This window comes from Polypterus senegalus, chromosome 7 (assembly GCF_016835505.1).
Source record: "Polypterus senegalus isolate Bchr_013 chromosome 7, ASM1683550v1, whole genome shotgun sequence".
NCBI lineage: Eukaryota > Metazoa > Chordata > Cladistia > Polypteriformes > Polypteridae > Polypterus > Polypterus senegalus.
In genome coordinates, this window is record NC_053160.1 from 80,098,284 (window position 1) to 80,118,504 (window position 20,221).

The following is a 20,221-nucleotide window of genomic DNA, read 5'->3' on the forward strand; positions in this document are numbered from 1 at the left end:
TATTTCTTCTACTTGATCACCTCTTTAACTGATCTTTTAAAGCTCTTTACTGTTATCCAAGGTTCATAAAAGTAAAATCATGTTTCCAAAATCAGCTGCCTTAGCTCAAGCTTTTCACATAAGAAATGGGGGCAAAGAGCATGCATGCTTCTCTAAATTTAAAAAAAGCATGGCATGCTTATATAGCTTAAAGTTTATGAAACCATACGTGCGTATCAGTTTTATATTAAAGATTGCAGCAAAATATGCATAGCCAAAGATATACCTTAGATATTACAAATACCTTAGATTTACAATGCTGCAAAACATATACACTTTAAAATAAATATCTAGCTATTCTGGTAATTCTTAAGCAAATGCAGCAGCATTCACAGACAAGGTTTAGTTTTCAGTACCCAGGTAATCTAACAGCTGTTTTAGCTTAACATCATGTTTCTGCACAGATAAGGAATAAAGTGTACTGTAAAAGTCAGCTTTTACAAATGTTACTAGAAATGTTCTGCTCCTTTCTCCAACACTGTTTCCAAAGAATTAATTTATCTTAATAACATTGTTGCGCTATGGGCAGTTGACATTTGAGGATTCAGATTTGCAAAGATATATAGATAGAATTAAAAAAAACAGGTGTTCATCTTAGTTAGTTAGAGCAAAATCAAAAACTTATAATAGAAGCAAATTGAAACTTTTCTTTGTCTATTTTTCTAATATAGTGTCTACAGTCCTCCAGGATGGAGAGAGATTCATTTGGCAGATCTTCTTATAACATAAGAGTAATGAAGATAAACACGCTCATTAGGCAAAAAAGCATACCAAGAATAAATGTTCTATTATTATTACAACTTATATACATTGTTTGCTGTTTATTGAGGGCGGCACGGTGGCGCAGTGGTAGCGCTGCTGCCTCACAGTTAGGAGACTCGGGTTCGCTTCCCGGGTCCTCCCTGCGTGGAGTTTGCATGTTCTCCCCGTGTCTGCGTGGGTTTCGTCCGGGCGCTCCGGTTTCCTTCCACAGTCCAAAGACGTGGTGGATTGGCGATTCTAAATTGACCATAGTGTGTGCTTAGTGTGTTTGTTTGTGTACTGTGGTGGGTTGGCACCCTGCCCTGTGTTGGCTGGGATTGGCTCCAGCAGACCCCCGTGACCCTGTAGTTAGGATTCAGTGGGTTGGAAAATGGATGGATGGATGCTGTTTATTGAATGTAATCGTCCATCCATCCATTATCCAACACGCTATATCCTAACTACAGGGTCACGGGGGTCTGCTGGAGCCAATCCCAGCCAACACAGGGTGCAAGGCAGGAAACAAACCCAAGGCATGGCACATGCACACACGCACCCACACTAGGGACAATTTAGAATTGCCAATGCACCTAACCTGTATGTCTTTGGACAGTGGGAGGAAACCCACGCAGACACGAGGAGAACATACAAACTCCATGCAGTACCACTGCGCCACCCTGAATGTAATTGTATTTTAATTTAATTATATAGTATTTGTATAGTAGAATGCCGGATTTATAATTAGAAACAATGTATCGATTTTTTGAACTTAATCGTAGGAACTGGGGAGCACTGGCAGCATCAGGAACAGATAACGGATTGGGTTAAATTAAATGATAGAACACATGCCATTTCAGACCTGAACTGTTTTAGGATGTGGGAAGACAACTGGAGTATTCAAAGGAAAAAAACACAGAAGGAAATGCAGAAAGCGATCCCATTCTTTAAAAGATTTCATTAAAGTCGATGAAAAAATAATCGCTTCTTAGTTCAGCATGGTATAATAACTCTGAGGAAAATTATCCCTCCATACAGCAGATGGCAAAAGATTTCATTACAATTCGATGAAAAAATACTGTAGTCGCTTCATAGTTCAGCATGGTATAATAACTTTGAGGAATATTATCCCTCCATACAGCAGATGGCAGTCATACGCATATTCGAGTAAATGTACAAAAATTGTGCAAGACATTACGGCTACGCGGAATCCCGATGATGTCATTAGCAGGTTCCCGGATTCGGCTGGCGCTTACAAAGTCTGGAGGAGGTGGAGTAGGAGGAGACGGAGAAGCTGGCGGATGAGCAGCATTCGGGGGAGCTGAAAGGTTATAGAAACGATATTTATTGCGTTCACTAGCTAACGACAGTTTTTTGTTGCTTTTAGAAGCGCCAAAGCGAGCTGGCAGAGTGTGTTTTTACATCGAGTGTCTGTACTAAGCTGGCCTTTAAAGGAGTGAATCGCTTTTCGGTGTACACAGAGCTATTTTATGTTGAACGTTTTGTGGCGTTGCATTGGGAGAATTTTACTTAATGCGTCCTGAGTACCTTTGCTTTCATAGGCTTTATTTTGTCAACGTCGCCGGCGTCACTTTAGTTTGGAGCGTCAGCCAGACCCTACTGTAATATGTTGCTCACCCGGAAACGCACTAGAAACCGAGCTATCAGGACTCGACTAATCGCCGTTTACAGGCGAAATCTAGCAGGAGACATCACTGATAATTTGAGTCATTCGCTAATAATTATGTAGTTTTTGTGCCCTGGAGGTTTAATGCATAGTGAAGGAACTTAGTGTATATTAGCGATAAAATTGAAACTTTGCCAGAAGTTCATCGTTTCAAGCAGTACCAGGTGCATTGATATTCTGAATCCAGGACAGTCCTTTCTTGTCGCGTTAGTTGGCTTGTTGAGCAGGACCCAACCAAGTCTTGCCTTTCTTTCATATCTTGCTTTAACGAGTCTACAGCAGTCAAAGGGAAAAAATATGAGTAAACATGTTATTGCTGATAAGATGGAAGAGATCTGGAAAATGATGCAGCATCATTGAAGTAGTTTGTACATCATGGGCTACGATAGTGTTTAGAGCGGATAACATTTGCGTGTGAGATACTGCACACCTTGGGAGATGTTGAGCACTTGCAGGTCTAGTTTCACTTTCCTGAAATCTTTACTGTTCAATCACTGTTCATCTCAGTTTTTTGTCATCCATCGTTTAATTACTTACTGATGTCACGTAATCTTTTTCAGGGTTATAGGGAACAGAGGAAATAACAGGTATCAGATACAAGACAAGAAGAAACCCTGATCAGAAGATCAGTACATTGCAGTGCACATTCGTGCAGACCACTACTGATATGAGAGCAATTTAAACCTAACATTTTGTGTTTTATATATAGAAAGTTTTTGCAGAAATGCACGGAACATCTAAACTCTATCCAAGCATTGTCTGGGCTGAAACTGGAACGCAGATGGCAAGAGCTGCAGTGCAGCAGCATACAATTAGTTGCCACCCTCTGTTTTGTTCCTCTTGAAACTTGATATTTTCAAGTAATTCAGAAAATCTGCCAGAATTCTCCAACAGACATGCTTGTGTTTTGTCATAATATTTTAGTACTTGTATTTAATAGTTGAGCAAAATATTTTAGCATTGCCCTCCTCAGACAGAGTTTACACACTCATTGCCTAAAACTATACAGGCATGTTCACCAATTCAGTACATTAATGCAATTATTACAGGAAGCCTGCTAGCGTCCGGTACGATGCAAGAATCACCTTTAACCAAGACGTCAGTCAATCATAAGATGCATGCACTTATATGTAATGGATTAAGTAACCAAACCTACATATTACTGAGATGCATAAACAATCTTCTAAGCTTTCAAAGAGTACAGAAGAACTTACTGCTATTGTTACATATGAATACAGTGTGCTTTAAAATTTTCTTCATTAAATCCACCGTTAACTGCACTTCACAACATTCTTTAAATTGTTAATTGCTACAGTACTATATGTTTTAGATAGTAATTACTGTCCAACATCTTGTTTCTGAATGTACTCCTACTTTTGAGTGTACCCCCAGTTTTGTTTTACTTTTAGTTAATCCAAGGAGCCTAGTCTTTTAACCTTAGTTCTTGTGAAAATATAACTTAGACTTGCATAAGAGCTTTTGCACTCCCCTTTCCCCACTTCTTTACCTACAAGTTATCTACTTAGTCTATGGAGGATCATGGTAATTGGAGGTTAACTTCCAATTATTAAAAAGGAGCCAGGTGCAAAACACAAAGAATGCTGACGAAAGAGGTAATTAAGTAACATGTTTACTTGGGTGGCCATGAGTAGACAGCTGCTAAAGTAACTAACACCTTGTTAAATAAATAGTGGACAAAATGGAAAAGAATAAAGTGACTTGTCATCATTTCTGAAATCTTACACAGGTTAGATAAATGCTGCATAGTTTCTGGATTAGGTCTATGACATATAACATGCTTAAATGAGATAGTCCAATTAAGCATGTTTACAGTGGTGAAAATAAAAATATCCGGCCATGTTCACTCTCAGTAGTCTGAAGTTGAGTAGCTAAAAAAGATGCAATAATGTGATTTTTTTTTAATGCAAGATACAAGAGTAAATAAAGCTAAGCATGTTGTAGAAGGTAATCACTGAAACGAAAAAGAGTAATCACAAAACATATTTGAAATGTAATGTGATTTACAAATGCAATTCGACAACCAGAACATTGCGGTTGTGTAACATTTACATATATGCCCATGCATATCTGATTGGCATTAAAACTGAGTGCAACTCTGGCTCAGTTTCTGTATAATTACCATTAACATGTGTCACACTTGGGGAAAAATGCAATGACCCGCTTTATATTTTTAAGCCTGAAAAGTATTTTGCTACCATCTGGTGAATGAAATAACCATATTCTGCAAAAAAATCATGAATATTTCAACATGTTTCGCCACTCTTAACGTATATTAAGGTCGATATTTATTATTGTGGCAGAGCCTCCAACTAAAAACACAATGTCAAATGAAAAGCTGTAAAGGCATTTATAGAACAAACTCAAACTGAACAGTGATGATGATGTTGTGAATTGGTCACCAGATGTAAACACAGAAAGTGAAACTGATGCATGATATGGTACTGTACAACCACACCATTGTGATATGTCTGGTGAGTTAGGTCGGGTGAAGCTTCAGAATTGTGTGACAAAAAGGCAAAATAATTGTGATTAACTGCCAAAACAAGCAAGATGTTTGTGTCAGGGAAATGTAGAAGATGCTGTGTCTTTACACTGTGGTAGCCTACAATAATGCAAGTGGCAGTGTTGATTGTGCAGATTAGACACTGACATTCTACCCTCTCATTGCAATCAGCAGAAAAAATATAGGAAAAGTGCAAAGTAAACATACTTCTAGTGTCCCATTTACAACATCAGGCTGTGCATCGGTGACCATCTCAAAACATTTCACACAAAGCATATGTACTAAACCTCCATTAGTGCAGTAGTGGACACTAGACATCCCGTTTCTACTGTATTTATTATTATTATTATTTATTTTGGTATTTTACATGTTTATGTTGCACAAAGTACCATTTTTTCTTGTTGAAATAAATTAAATGATTTTGGCTCATTTTTCCTGGGGTAAAGATAACACTAAGGAAGCTACTATAAAGTCTAATATTTTTTGGTTGTGCAAAATCGGATACATAAAAATAATGTTATATTTATACATTGCTTGTGTTTTTTCTTGTAACTTCTCACCCAAAGTAGTATAGAGCAATTGTGGTTATCTCCCATTTTTGGCTTTCGTCAATCTGTCAGCAATAGGTTAGATATCCATTTTTTAGTTTTATTTGTTCTTTTCAAATGGTTTGTGAAAATACTAGTGAAATTACACATTTTAGTTGGTTTGTGTCCCATATATGGAACCTTCTCTGATGGCATTGCTTACAACAGTCAGGTTGACTATTTGATCACTGATTGCCTCCTGCCTGTGTCATGTAGATGATAAGACTACTCAACATTATTATTCTGTGCATAATTTTTAAATGCTTTTAAACAGCTGCTTCAACTGGATTTGTTTTGTGTGGTAATTGTTTCTTGAATAAGGTAAAGTCACAATTGCACAAACTTTGATTTATAATGAAAAAACTATATTGCTGAGTATCAAAGAAACTTGTTTTTTTACAGTAAAGTGATGAAAGGGAAGGGAAAAAAATAAAACTGGAGAATAAAATGCAACATAAACATGTTAAATGTAATCTGTGTGCATCAGTGTGCATTGACATTTCACTTCTGCTTTCCTCTCCAAAGGATAAACACCTGGAATCTGGCCATCAAGCATTTTATGTTTCTGCTTCCAAGAACTGATTTCTGATTAACAGGCCGGCTATGTTGAAAACTGTCACTTTCCCAAACTTGAGTTTGACAACATTGTTTTAGAATAAAGGTAAATAACATGAATGAAACAACAATTTAAAGTGATATTATAAAACGTTCCACATTTATTTACCATAAGTCTCATAAAAAGTACAATCCATCTGAAAATATTTTATGTATTTAAATAAAACGTTTTGTGAAATCACTGCATTATTATACATTTTGAACCATTTAAAGTACAGTTACTATGATACATTCTTATTGTTTCCAGAAAAGTCAAAAATGCTTGTACACTTGTGGTTTAAGTTTTTGAAAGGTGCAATTCCAGAGCATTCTCTTTATTAAACGTATTACACTAAATTTTGAAGTAATCACCTAATTTTTATTTTTTATTTTTTTTTTTTATTAATTTTATTACAATCCATACAAAGAAATCAAGTTTTTACAAAAAAGAAGAATTGAGTTAAGAACAGATCGATCCCCACCCCTGAGAGATAGAGCAAGCCAAAAATATTACTGATTAGATCCTGCCATGTTTTGAAAAAAGTCTGAACGGATCCTCTAACTGAGTATTTGATTTTTTCCAATTTCAAATAATGTTTTAACAAGTAATCTATCCTTGGAGTTCTGCCCCACACCCAATGATAAATTAGCACCAGCTACTATAATGTTGAACTTAAGAGAAAATGAGGTAGAAGATGAATGGAAAAATTGACTTTTCTCAGATTCCTGGTTTATAAAATTAAAATTTCTGATATCTTAGATGTTCTGATCTGAGGCTATTACTAAAGCAAATTATTTTACCTAATCAGGGTTATTATGAAATTGGGTCTGAATAATCCAGTTATGGTTTTATACTGCAGGTGGGGGAAAATGCAGTGCCAGAAGCATTACTAATTCTTCCTATTGTCTTCTTTTCCTCTGCATTCTGTATGAACCAGCAACCTGCTTGTTGGGCCTTTGAACCAGGTGGTTGCCTGACTCTCAGTTTAAGTGACCGTTGGAAGGGAGTGGCCATTTAATTCCCACCACATAATCTCTAATCCTGGAGAAACCTTTGAAATCACCTTGTACATCAGATATAGCCACTGGAAGTACTGAAGACATCCTGCCAGTTATTCAAGATGGCTATGAGACTGGCAGCCCTCCATATGCGCAGCAGGGCCCTACTTATAGGGATTTGTGCTGCTGCCACATGATAGTTTGGGAGTTTTCTCTCTCTGTTTTCTGTCCATCTCCCAATGACTTTAGATTTGTTTCAGTGCCCATGGAGTACTTACTTCAAGGGAATACTTTAAACACACATGGCACATTGCCCTATAGTGGCCATTTACAGTGCATCTGGAAAGTATTCACAGTGTATCACTTTTTCCACATTTTGTTATGTTACAGCCTTATTCCAAAATGGATTAAATTAATTTTTTCCCTCATAATTCGACACACAACACCCGATAATGACAACGTGAAAAAAGTTTACTTGAGATTTTTGCAAATTTATTAAAAATAAAAAAATTGAGAAAGCGCATATGTACATAAGTATTCACAGCCTTTGCCATGAAGCTCACAATTGAGCTCAGGTGCATTCTGTTTTCCCTGATTATCCTTGAGATGTTTCTGCAGCTTAATTGGAGTTCACCTGTGGTAAATTCAGTTGATTGGACATGATTTGGAAAGGCACACACCTGTCTATATAAGGTCCCACAGTTGACATTTCATGTCAGAGCACAAACCAAGCATGAAGTCAAAGGAATTGTCTCGAGGCACAAATCTGGGGAAGGTTACAGAAAAATTTCTGCTGCTCTGAAGGTCCCAATGAGCACAGTGGCCTCCATGATCCATAAGTGGAAGAAGTTTGAAACCACCAGGACTCTTCCTAGAGCTGGCCGGCCATCTAAACTGAGCAATCGGGGGAGAAGGGCCTTAGTCAGGGAGGTGACCAAGAACCTGATGGTCACTCTGTCAGAGCTCCAGAGGTCCTCTGTGGAGAGAGGAGAACCTTCCAGAAGGACAACCATCTCTGCAGCAATCCACCAATCAGGCTTGTATGGTAGAGTGGCCAGACGGAAGCCACTCCTTAGTAAAAGGCTCAAGGCAGCCCGACTGGATGCCAAAAGGCACCTGAAGGACTCTCAGACCATGAGAAACAAAATTCTCTGGTCTGATGAGACAAAGATTGAATTCTTTGGTGTGAATGCCAGGCATCACGTTTGGAGGAAAACAGGCACTGCTCATCACCAGGCCAATACCATCCCTACAGTGAAGCATGGTGGTGGCAGCATCATGCTGTGGGGGTGTTTTTCAGTGGCAGGAAGTGGGAGACTAGTCAGGATAAAGGGAAAGATGACTGCAGCAACGTATAGAGACATCCTGGATAAAAACCTGCTCCAGAGTGCTCTTGACCTCAGACTGGAGCGACAGTTCATGTTTCAGTAGGACAACGACCCTAAGCACCCAGCCAAGATATCAAAGGAGTGGCTTCAGGACAACTCTGTGAATGTCCTTGAGTGGCCCAGCCAGAGCCCAGACTTTAATCCGATTGAACACCTCTGGAGAGATCTTAAAATGGCTGTGCACTGACACTTCCCATCCAACCTGATAGAGCTTGAGTGGTGTTGCAAAGAGGAATGGGCGAAACTGGCCAAGGATAGGTGTGCCAAGCTTGTGGCATCATATTCAAAAAGACTTGAGGCTGTAATTGCTGCCAAAGGTGCATCGACAAAATATTGAGCAAGGCAGTGAATACTTATGTACATGTGATTTCTCAGTTTTTTATTTTTAATAAATTTGCAAAAACCTCAAATAAACTTTTTTCACGTTGTCATTATGGGTGTGTTGTGTATAGAATTCTGAGGAAAAAAATGAATTAAATCCATTTTGGAATAAGGCTGTAATATAACAAAATGTGGAAAAAGTAATGCGCTTTGAATACTTTCCGGATGCACTGTACTACATTAGTATATTAATAGGCTCTCGAGTTGCCCAGCATGGACACCTGTTTAAAAGTATGAGCCACAGTAGGACTGTCCCATATTTTTTGTCTGCCATATGCTACATCTGCCATTGACTCTCAGGTAAATTATTACAATATATTAATTCTTATACAGTTTACATCTTGACTTCACTGAAGACTCCAGCGAGATAATAGATACACATAATCTATGCTTTGAAATTTAAGTGTTCCTTTCCACAAAAATGAATGAGTCTAGAATTAGGGGGTTAAATTCTGGTTTGTTAAGTTGGACATGATTTATGTAATGTTGTTTTCTACAAATAAAATCAATAAAATAAAAGAATAATTGGGTTTTGAAAAAAGATTAATGAATGGACAGGGTCATGCATATCAAGATTATATCTCAAATTAAAAATTGATAATACTCTTTGATCCTTTTATCAAACTAAAATGAGTGACATTTGTGAACGCTATAAACTGTGATTGGTTTATGATTTGAGTCACCACCTTAAACATACAATTTACCTGTGGTGTGCAATTTCAGTCCAGAGTGCTTTTGTGACTTGCCATAGGTGCTGGATACTCTGTTTTAAGTAGACTGTTGTGTAAAAAGAGACAAGCCATTGCTGATGCTGCCTAGAGTTCCAGAATATTTATCAGTAACACTCTTCTTTGTCTTGTGGTTACAAAACAACACATACAACTAAAGCTTTTGCAGTGGCAAATGGAATGAAATGGGTATGAGGGAGTGAAATCCTTTTGCATTATAATCCATTTGCTAGTTGGTTACAAGACAAATAAAAAAGAGTGTATATATATATATCAATAATGTGGAGTATATTGTACATCATTCTTAAGAAATAATTTTCTCACAATCCTGTGTCATTGATGCAGGGTGCAGTAATTAATTTCATCCAATATTCAGTCATCCAGCATGTATTTTTTTCTGTATGAAGCATTGCTTCAAAGAGCTGGAAAGAACAATATTTACTGATTTGGATTATAAATTGAAGCTGATTGCAGTACCTGGCATAATTACTTGTCATGCTGTATGCATGTGGACTGATTTTGCTCTTGGACCAATATTTGAAACATTTGAGTTGTGTTTTCCTTGCAGCTGTATGTTGCTGAAAAGGTTGGACTGTTGTGCTATATTATGCAGGTTAAGCATGACATTTAATATGTTAACCTTTGTGAAAGGCTACATTGAGTATATTGGTTATATATGAGAATGTGGCACAGTTGGCATATGCGTGCTTTAGTACCTGGCAAAATTCAGGTCTTCCAAGTCTATTCATTATTATATAAGTTATTTGGGGTTGAATTTATAGTTACTTTTGGAATGTTCAGGGTCATTCCTGTTACTTATATTTTATGTCATTGATTAACCTTGTGAGGTAGTTTGCAGTTAAATATTTATTTGTACTGTATTGAATTTAACAGTAAGTATAATTGATAAAAGGAGTTTCTTGTGAAAAAACATCTTGAAAAAAGAGTGCCACTCTAATTCACTCTGCCAGATCATTCTTGCTGGACTGTTGAACCTACTGTATGCGTCATTGATTAAAATGAGCATCATAATCTACAAAATATTATTAAAAAATGTGGTATGTGCCACTGCTTACCAGGTGTGAACATCATAGTAGCCTTTTGTTACAAACAGAATAAGCACACCATAGTCGATAATATATGTTATGCCAGAGGAAATTGATTTGCCAGTTTTATGCCTGCTATATTCCAGGTTTAACTTTGCTGCATCATTTTCAAATATTATGTTGGTTTCAATGATTTTTTCTTCATTATACAAATTTCACATATGAGTTGCAAACATTGTAATTTAACTTCAGGCTTAGTATTTGAATTTGTTTTAAATTTTAATTGTAAATTTTCCATTTGTTTGTAAATTTTTTAAATTTAATTCAGTTAATATACATTATTAACTTCATGTCATCTGAAAAAATGGTTGTACTTTTAGTCTGGGGGTTCAGTGCTCAGCATCCTCTTCAGGCAGGCGATCATTAGGACAGACATTGCCTAGTAGCTTAGATACTGCACGTGTATAAACCACATAGCTGCTGCTTCATTCCTTGTCTTTTAGTCACTCTGTGTTTATCATGCCAATGCTCCTATTATGAAAATGTATGCAAGGCAAGTTTTCTCTTGAAAGAAAATCAAGTAAAGGTTGTAATTTTTTTAACTTGTTTGCTTAATTGTGCTTAAAAACCTGTTATATAGTATAAAAGTTATTTAATATGTCTTAGTTCTTTTGCTGAATTGACCTTTTTGTAACATTTACAAATTTAAACTGCTTTTTATAGAATTTGAGGTGATTTTTTGCATATTTAAAACTAGAGATTAACTTATAGTACTTATTGGTCCAAGTGTTTTTTCCAATACTGCTCTCTAGTTACACTTGCTTTGAACTGGTACTGCCATATGACTTTTTAATTGTATTTATTGAGTACTGGACTTGACAGTCTGGCAATAAAAAAAACTTTAAAAGAGACTGAGTATAAAATGCAAGAGGTTGCTTAACTGTAAGGTAGCTAGAAGTATGTCAGTATTTGATTGAAATCTTTTCTCAAACAGAATACAAAGTGTATGTTGTAGTGGAAAAACTTTCAATGATTGACTTTTTGCTGGAGAAATTAGCACACCTGCTGAGCATCCATCCATTATCCAAACCGCTTTATCCTAACTATAAGGTCACGGGGGTCTGCTGGAACCAATCCCAGCCAACACAGGGCAAGCAATCCCAATTAAACACATAGTACACTTAAATTCCCTTATGTGTTTGAATTTTGTGTTTGTGAAGAGTTATTTTTGGTAGTTCAAATAAAACTATCAGTTACAAATTTAAAGTTAGGATATAAATTAATTTAATTTACACATCCATTTAATAATTAAAATAACATTCAAAGTTTCAAGTCTTTCCACTCAGTTTCATTTTGCTTCATGCAACACTCTGTGTCAGTTGTTAGAGGAAAGCCCTGTTCAGAGAGGTGCATAACTGTGTTTGGGCAGCTGCCATTCTCAAGCCATTCTCAATGTGAATACACCACCAATAATGAAATGACCACAACATACTTATGCTAATAAAACAATTTAAAAAATGTAAAAAGTAAGAATCAATCTATGTATGAAAGTAACATATGTATGCACTGATTTGCTGATACCTTCCTCATATACGTTTTGTTTTCACCACCTTTAATTCTCTGCTAGGTGTACTTCAGATGTTTATAAAAAAACCTCACATAAAAGATAAAAACTTTCAAAACTTAAAAGTGTAAATTATATGATGGAGCATTTTGAGAGTAAGCTCTTATTTAAAAGTGTTAACATTAGCAATTTAAACATAAGAAAGCCCCTCATGATTATTTGGCTGGTATTATACTGTATTTATAAATGGTGATGAATAGCTTTAAAGTCGATTTAGATTACCAAGAGCTATCCTCATGGAGCGGTATGCTGTTAGAATACTAGCATGTATACATATTTTTATGATGAGTACATTAAAGTATGTATATTACATTTTACAGATAAATTGTTAACTTCATGTAAATAATTTATACTGTTAATAATTAACCTGTGGGCTCACGGTGGCACAGTGGTATTTAGGAGCTGGCACTCTGTCCAGGGATTGTTCCTGCCTTGTACTCTGTGCTTGCTGGGACTGGTGTGATCCTGGATGGATGGTTGAATGGATGGAATAATTTAACATGTATAATGAAAATATTTCAGTGTTCCTTAAAAGTTTTGAAGAATTGGCATTCTAAGCCTATGGCTGGTTTTACATTTATTATAGACGCTTATTGTGTTGCGATTGGTTATATGGAGAAAGAAATGGAAGGACAAGAATTGGGGCTTGGTATGTTTCACAGAGACAGTACTGCTGCAATAAATTTTACCATCCAGGGTCACACGTGTCCCAACAAGCATCTTGCGGGAAGCAGCAACATTACCTGAATGGCTACCGTGCCCTCACATGTTTAATACGTGCTTTAATACAGTTCATCATGAAAATGATATCAAGTATACATTTTAGCATTTTAACATATTAAGACAACTGTAATATCATGAATGTAATGTAAGCTGTGTGGCGATCACTGCCTGCACACTCCTGTCGGCGTAAGAGAAAAACTTATATGTTTAATTGCATATTCAAATATTCAAAATTTGAGGAGGAATCAAGGTGGGGCTGTAAGTGCATGCATGTGTGTTAAAATTCACGTTGGTTGGGATTTATAAAGGGAAAGTGCATGGAACTTTGCTTACACATAGTTTTGAGTATCTGAAATTTTTTGTGCCTGACGCACATTTGTAGTTTTGTCAGGAAATCATGTTTTAATGTGAATTCTATAAATGTGTTAACTTGAGGCCCTTGGTGTGTTCATTTATATATACTGTAGGAAGCTACTTAATGAAATTATATGCTCTGAATGTCTATGCATGAAGCCGTGATGGATAAGAGAAAAGACAAATGACAGAAGTTACTTTAAAAATGATATGCTGTAGATTAGCGAATAGTCATATTTATTTATAAAGCAAAATAGAATATAGTATTAACAAAATTAATGAATTCATTTAATATTGTAACAACCAGCGCAGTAAGGAAACAGAACTCAGAGGTACTGGAGCTTTCTACGTTTTACTTGGAGTCTTTGTTCTGTAACAAACGGTGCCCAGCCTTATACTCCATTATCTGGGTTATGGAGCACACCTCTAAAACAATAAAAGAAAGCTTTACCTACCAATCAGTCTCCTGCCACTCACGGTCGTTTTTTCTGTATACTTCACACACTCCTGTATATTGTCTCCTGACTCTCTACTCAAAACCTCTTTCCTCTGCACCTTCCAATTTCTCCTAACTTCTGCTGTCACTCATTTCCTAATAGATGAATCCGCCCCTTACAGAACAGAAGCCCTTCACCCAGTCCCATTACTTACAGCATTCATTGCACACTTTATGCTCCCCAACAGTGCATCACAAGCTGCCTGCATATCACAATATAGTATATTAACAGAACATAATATAACAGAATTTAAAAAGAAAATTACAATATAGGAGAACATTAACATTAATACATTAACATTACTGTCAATGGTTTCCATTTTCAACACGTTTTTCAATTTTGTTGGCATTGCACTTTATATTGTTCACTATTGATCTTCCTACACCATAAACTGAAGTAATACTTGAAGCAGTTTTGCTGTTTTGTTAACGTTAATAATTTCAATTTTTTGTGACAATTCCAGCACCACACACTTATATTTATCAGCCATAACAATGTTTAGTAGATTAATTATGATAAAAGAGAAAAGCTACGAAGCACTATTAAAACTGAAGGTACGTAACTGACACTGTGATTTCAGAATGTGGCCTGACATGTGGTGTTGGGGAAGAACACTACGTGTTAGCAGAAAGGAGAGTTGTTCCAATGTACAGAGCTCTCAGCGTACATCACAGTAGTAGTAGTACAGTAATGGGTAGGCACTGGCATACACTTTATTTATATATTTATTTACTTGGCCCTGATGGTTAATCGAGTGATGGATAATCAAGGTTTTACTGTACTTTCAATAGAAAGCCATTGAATTGGATTTCTGTTTTTGCAGTGGTATCAAGTAAACTTTCACTAGTATTGTAATTGAATGCAAAAATTCTTCCATCGTGATATCCAGATATGTATATATATGTACACACGCACGCATTCATTTTTTCAGTGTTTCATATGTTGTTAAAGTTGGTTTACAAAGACCCACAGTAATCATTATGTTAATTATTTACTGTGTATCGCCTTTAAATTTTTCAGAGGTTTTAGTAAAATTCCTGTATTTATTTTGAAACAGAAACATGTCACGACCAAGCAGTGTTTCTCCAAGGCCCACACCAGCTCAGTCCGGTCAGTCAACCTCTAGAGCAAAAGGGCTGAAGGATATCCGGATTGATGAAGAAGTTGAGATAGCTTTGAGTATTGCACTTGAAAGATTTCGATACAGTGATGAGAAAGGTAAATGTATTCTAAGCTTTAGAACACAGAATTGCTTTCAGAAATCTAATGAGGAGTTGAAATAATTTTAAACTTCAGTGTTACATTTTTTTAAATAAATTGAAAAGTACACTCAAGACTACCTTTGTAATATAATCTCATTACCAGTATTGTTTTGTATTGTATGACTGTGAAATCATGTTACAGTAGTTTTTAATGGAATTCCTTCAGTAGTTATTTAAATATGTTGCTGTAATTTCATTAATTTTACTAGCCTTCTGAAATTTGGAAACAATTAAAGCCTATCCAGAATTAATTATAAAATGTAATATTAACAAAATCTTTATTAGGCAGCACTGTTGAATTACAACATAAGATAAAATAATGTTTCTGAAGTGATTCACTAATAATGTTGTAGTTTCCCTATGTGTCATTCTTCTTTTTTTAATGTGGATTTAAAATTATGAATGCATAATTTGGATATTTTTTTCATGGACGCTAACAAGAAGTTAGAGATAAAATATTTATTTGGTTGTTAATTTAGAATTGTCCAGGCCTTTTTTAATACAAGATGGAACTGGTGGTTTGCTACTTTCTTTTGTGTTCATTACATTTAGAAAATTCCATTGTGAAATAAATAATCATTTTGTGTATGCTATTGTGTTGTGTGAAGACAATTTTTGCCATCAACCAATATTTTAATCCTTCATTATTAGGTGACTTCTTGGTATGGTTTAATACATAATGGCTAGTAATATTGTATTACAGTAATTAGTTCTTCTATTTCGCAGCTCCAAAGTCCTAAATGCTGTTTTTGGGAAGACCTTTTAGTTGGGTTAGTTGTTGCTTATTGTTCAATGCTAAATAGAAATTTTCAGTCATTCTGAGACTCTGTGTTAATAATCAGGTTCAGGAAATTAAACAAATAATACAGGTACCTTGCACCTACATACTATTGGACACATTTGGTTAACTTCATCAACATCAATCAGAAATTTGGTGAAGCAGAATTAAGAGTAATTCAGAAAGAGTTTGAGTAGTTTTTGTAGAACACAATAACCACATACAACTTTAAAACCAACCGTGTTATCATATTAGGCTTGGCAAACATGAAAAATCAGTGCTAGTAACCACTTTTAGCTCTGTGAGGTTTTTGCTACTACTGATACTAGAGTCTCAATATGGAGTCTTGTTAATGGATTATTATAAGTAATTAGTTATATTACTTAAAATGTGTGCTTAAATATCTGCTCCCCTTTGCTGTTTTCTAAAATGTTTAGAAATGGAGTTCCCCTCTTCTTTTACAAGTATTGAAAGAGCCTATATTCATCGTCTCGCTCCATCCCTTGGTCTAATTTCCAAAAGTAAAGGGTGAGTTTTTGGCTTTGAGCATTATAATGTTCTTTAAACTCATTTAAACAGTGCGCTTTAAAAAGTTTTCTAAAGTGAATAAAATGTTTCCCAATAATATGATCTTTTCGTTGTAGGAAAGGGGTGAACAGGTTCCTCACAGTAAAGAAGAAGGATGGATCAGAGGCATCTTGTTCAGTAATGAACTTTATCATTTCCCATAATTCAAGACACGTCATACGTAGTTTACTCCAAAGATTTCCTGTCACTAACAAAGAACGTACTGATCTTCTTCCTAAAACTGAACGTGGAAATTCTGCATCCATTGAAGCTGGTATTTCTGTTTTTCTAATTCATTTTTTGTTTACAGTCAAACCAGTACATTATATAACAATTCACATCAGTGTTCCCCTCTACACCAGGAACAGTGTCAAGAAGACCAAAGTATATCAGAAACAGGTGTGTTTATTTTAGTGACACACAGGGGAAAAATAAACACTAAAGGAAGTATAAAAACAATTACAAAGTAACCAACTCATCCTCTGGGCCTTTCGAAACAGACATACTTCCATGTTTCTCTCATGGGGCCATTTGCCAAGATGTTCTCCTCCCAAATATTTTACACCAAAAGCTTAATTGTCACTTACCATCTTCCACACTCTCTTTTGTCTTGCTTCATCAATGAGCTTTTGCCTAAAATCTCTTCCTGTTTTTATGGTGAAACTATCTTGAGCATTCACTTCTGGAGCTGGCATAGCCCTCTGGTTATGGATCACCAGGATATGACTCTCTCATTGAGACCTGTTGTGTCAGAAAGGCCTGTTGTGTCAAAGACTATTCTTCTGGAGCCTCAGGTTCTGACTTTTTCTGATATTTTACTTCCATTGCACTACTCTTGATGCACTCTTGTGGTCCATATCTGATCACAGTTGTGTTTTAAAAACCACTCTTATCAGTTCCAGCATACATAGCCTACTTCAGTATCCCACTATTACTTTGAACTGTTTGTACATATTTATATAATGATTTCTGAACTTGGGTGTGTGCTAATAGTTTTCAAAGAAAACAAATATTCATTAATTATGTGAAATGCTTAGAACAGTTATATTAAATGAAGCATCTAAGTGAATAATGTATCATATGGTAACAATGCAGTACTTCCCCTTTTTATTAGAAAGTATCAGAGAAAAAAACAGAACAAGTGGAAGGCTGAACAATGGAATACCTCAAGTTCCTCCAATCAGAGGAGAGTCTGAAATTGATTCTTTTCGCTGTTCACTGCCAGTGTTTGAGAGACAAGAGGAAATAGTTAAAGTTGTAAAGGAAAACAGAGTGGTTTTAATAGTAGGTGAAACTGGATCTGGAAAAACAACTCAGGTTTGTTTTTTCTTTCCTATACTGTACTTTAAATATATGTAGTTACACTGTTTGTTTTATGCCATTCTGAACAGCTTGACATCATATTTTAACTATTCTAGAAAAATAATAATGTGTTTTCTACTCTTTATTTTTTTTAAATGTAAATTCCTAAAGAATTATTTCAGTATATGGGGAATATGTAATAGCTGCACATGTTGTAGTATGGCTATCTTAAAGCTGTTTTGATTTAAGACCAAGTGTGATTTGTTTGTAGTATAAAAATATTTTAGTTTGATAGGTGATATCCTAGAGTTATTGAGTCTGTGGCTACGGTTGTGCTTTCAAATGAATCCAGTTAAGGTTATTTTATACTTTTATTGTTTTTCTTTAGGGGAACAGTTAACTTTATGCAAGCATTAATCTAATTTTGTAATTAAGAAATGAGTCATTGGTTTCCTACTTAAATGGTATCACTTCAGAAAGCAGAAAAAATAACTTGATTCAGAATTTTTAAATAAGTAAAAAAAAAAAATTAAACATTTATGCTTTAATCAACCACAAAGAAAATAATGCCATTCACTAATGACTCTTTACACCTAGAAAATGCTGTAATAATACTAATAATCATCCACATGTTGACTTTTAAACTAATTTTTCTGCCAGTTCAGTCTTAAGCTAACATGAATGCAAGTTTGTGTTGAAAAAATAAATTTGTATATTTGAAGCGCTGCTATTCTCAAAGTTAGGGCAGTGGCAGTTGTGAATATGGAAAAACAGAATAACTGTCTTAGCAAGTGATAAAATTAAATTTTGTGGTTTTAAGTGCAGAACAACCAAATACCTGTTCTTGTTACAACCAAGTAGGTTTGTCTTTTGCCTGGCGCAAGCATCATGTGAGAAATAGAATATTACAGAAACAATAATGAGTTATTTGTATAGGCCAACACAAAAGAAGGACTGAATTCAATTCGGGATTAAAATCAAAGTAACTTATTGAGTGCTGCAGTGCTGTCATTGTGCTGGTGATAGTGACTGGGATAAAACTTACAAAATTAATATCACTTGATGACACAAAACAAAAACTTGAAAACCCAATGAGAAGCTGGAGTTTTTTTATAACCTATGTGATTATATGATTGTCAGGTGGGTATATCTAGGGCTTTCACATCAAAGAGTAATTAACATTCAAATGTTTTATTAAAAAAATGTGGAGTCATTCAAGAAATCAAAGAGGAATTCATAATCTGGGGTTTTTGTGTGTGTTTTAAGGGTTATAAGGCCGTGAACTTGTTCTGTTTTGTTTGTTATATTTTCAGATATCGAACACTGTTTCTCTAAAATGATTACAGTTTCATTTCAGATGTTCACCAGAAGAAATCTGAAAAACTGTTAGCATCCCACCAACGTTTTTTAAAGAATTTATTTAGTCTTTTATTTGTTGTTTTTTCCGTTTTTCTATTGCATGTGAGTTCTGTTGCCGGATTTACACTGCCTGAGGGAGCCAAGGAACAGTATTGAGTACTTATAATTTGCCCTGAAATGAATGTGACAAGTGACTATTAAAAACGTATCTCTTTTTAAAGCATCTTGGATATGGTACAGCCACACTGACAGTAACAACCAGCATTCATCTGTTGTTTTTTTTTAGGCTGCTAGTTTTCCTTTAGTCTTGAAGAAACTGTAGCCATAAGATTCATGTGCTATTTAAAAATGTATCTGTTATTTGTTATGGTTGTACTTTCTGGGTATTCATACAAATGTATTTTGTGTATACAGATATTTTTGTATATGTTTTTGGATCAGTTTAATAATTACAAAATAAATAATTAATTTGAAATAATAACATTAAATAATTTTAAATAAATTATTACATAATTTTTAAATAATAATATTTATATTATTCAATAATTATTCATTAAATAATAACTGTTACATATTTTCAAATTCTTCAGTGGTCATTATAGTACATAGCATTATAGTCAGTTGTTTTGTTCCTAAAAATTTTAAAGGCTGTTTGTGGACCAGTTTATTTAAAAAAAATAATAATAAAAGAAAGTTTTTCCTTTTTGTATAGAAATCTTTCCATAGCTCCACTGAGTACATACTTCTCTGCTTTCATGTTTGCTTTTATTCATTTCTGCATGAACTTGAAATCGACATTCAGATGTGATTACAGTCAACCCTAGTTTATCGCGGTTAATCCATTCCAGACTCTGCCGCAATAAATGAATTTCCGTGAAGTATGATTCTGTATTTATAAATCGAATATTTTCGCAGAGCATAGAAAACCTGTTTACGACCTTCTACTCTAAATACATTTTCTAACATTATTAGAGCCCTCTAGACATGAAATAACACCCTTTAATCAAATGTTTAAACTGTGCTCCATGACAAGACAGAGATGAC

The 20,221-nt window shown here is 35.2% G+C and overlaps 1 protein-coding gene across 2 annotated transcripts in view; it reads left to right on the plus strand.

Annotated features, from left to right (window-relative positions):
• Window positions 1–2,003: 2,003 nt before the first annotated feature.
• Window positions 2,004–20,221, plus strand: part of LOC120532677 (3'-5' RNA helicase YTHDC2) — a 98,371-nt gene continuing 80,153 nt past the window's right edge. Inside the window, exons 1-6 of one of the 2 annotated variants that reach the window (XM_039758935.1) lie at window positions 2,004–2,105; window positions 6,101–6,236; window positions 14,967–15,127; window positions 16,387–16,477; window positions 16,594–16,790; window positions 17,631–17,833. In XM_039758935.1, coding sequence (XP_039614869.1) covers window positions 14,971–15,127; window positions 16,387–16,477; window positions 16,594–16,790; window positions 17,631–17,833 — 648 coding nt within the window. In that variant the 5' untranslated portion in view covers window positions 2,004–2,105; window positions 6,101–6,236; window positions 14,967–14,970. The remainder of the gene's footprint in view (window positions 2,106–6,100; window positions 6,237–14,966; window positions 15,128–16,386; window positions 16,478–16,593; window positions 16,791–17,630; window positions 17,834–20,221) is intronic. The other variant, XM_039758936.1, reaches the window with a different exon arrangement.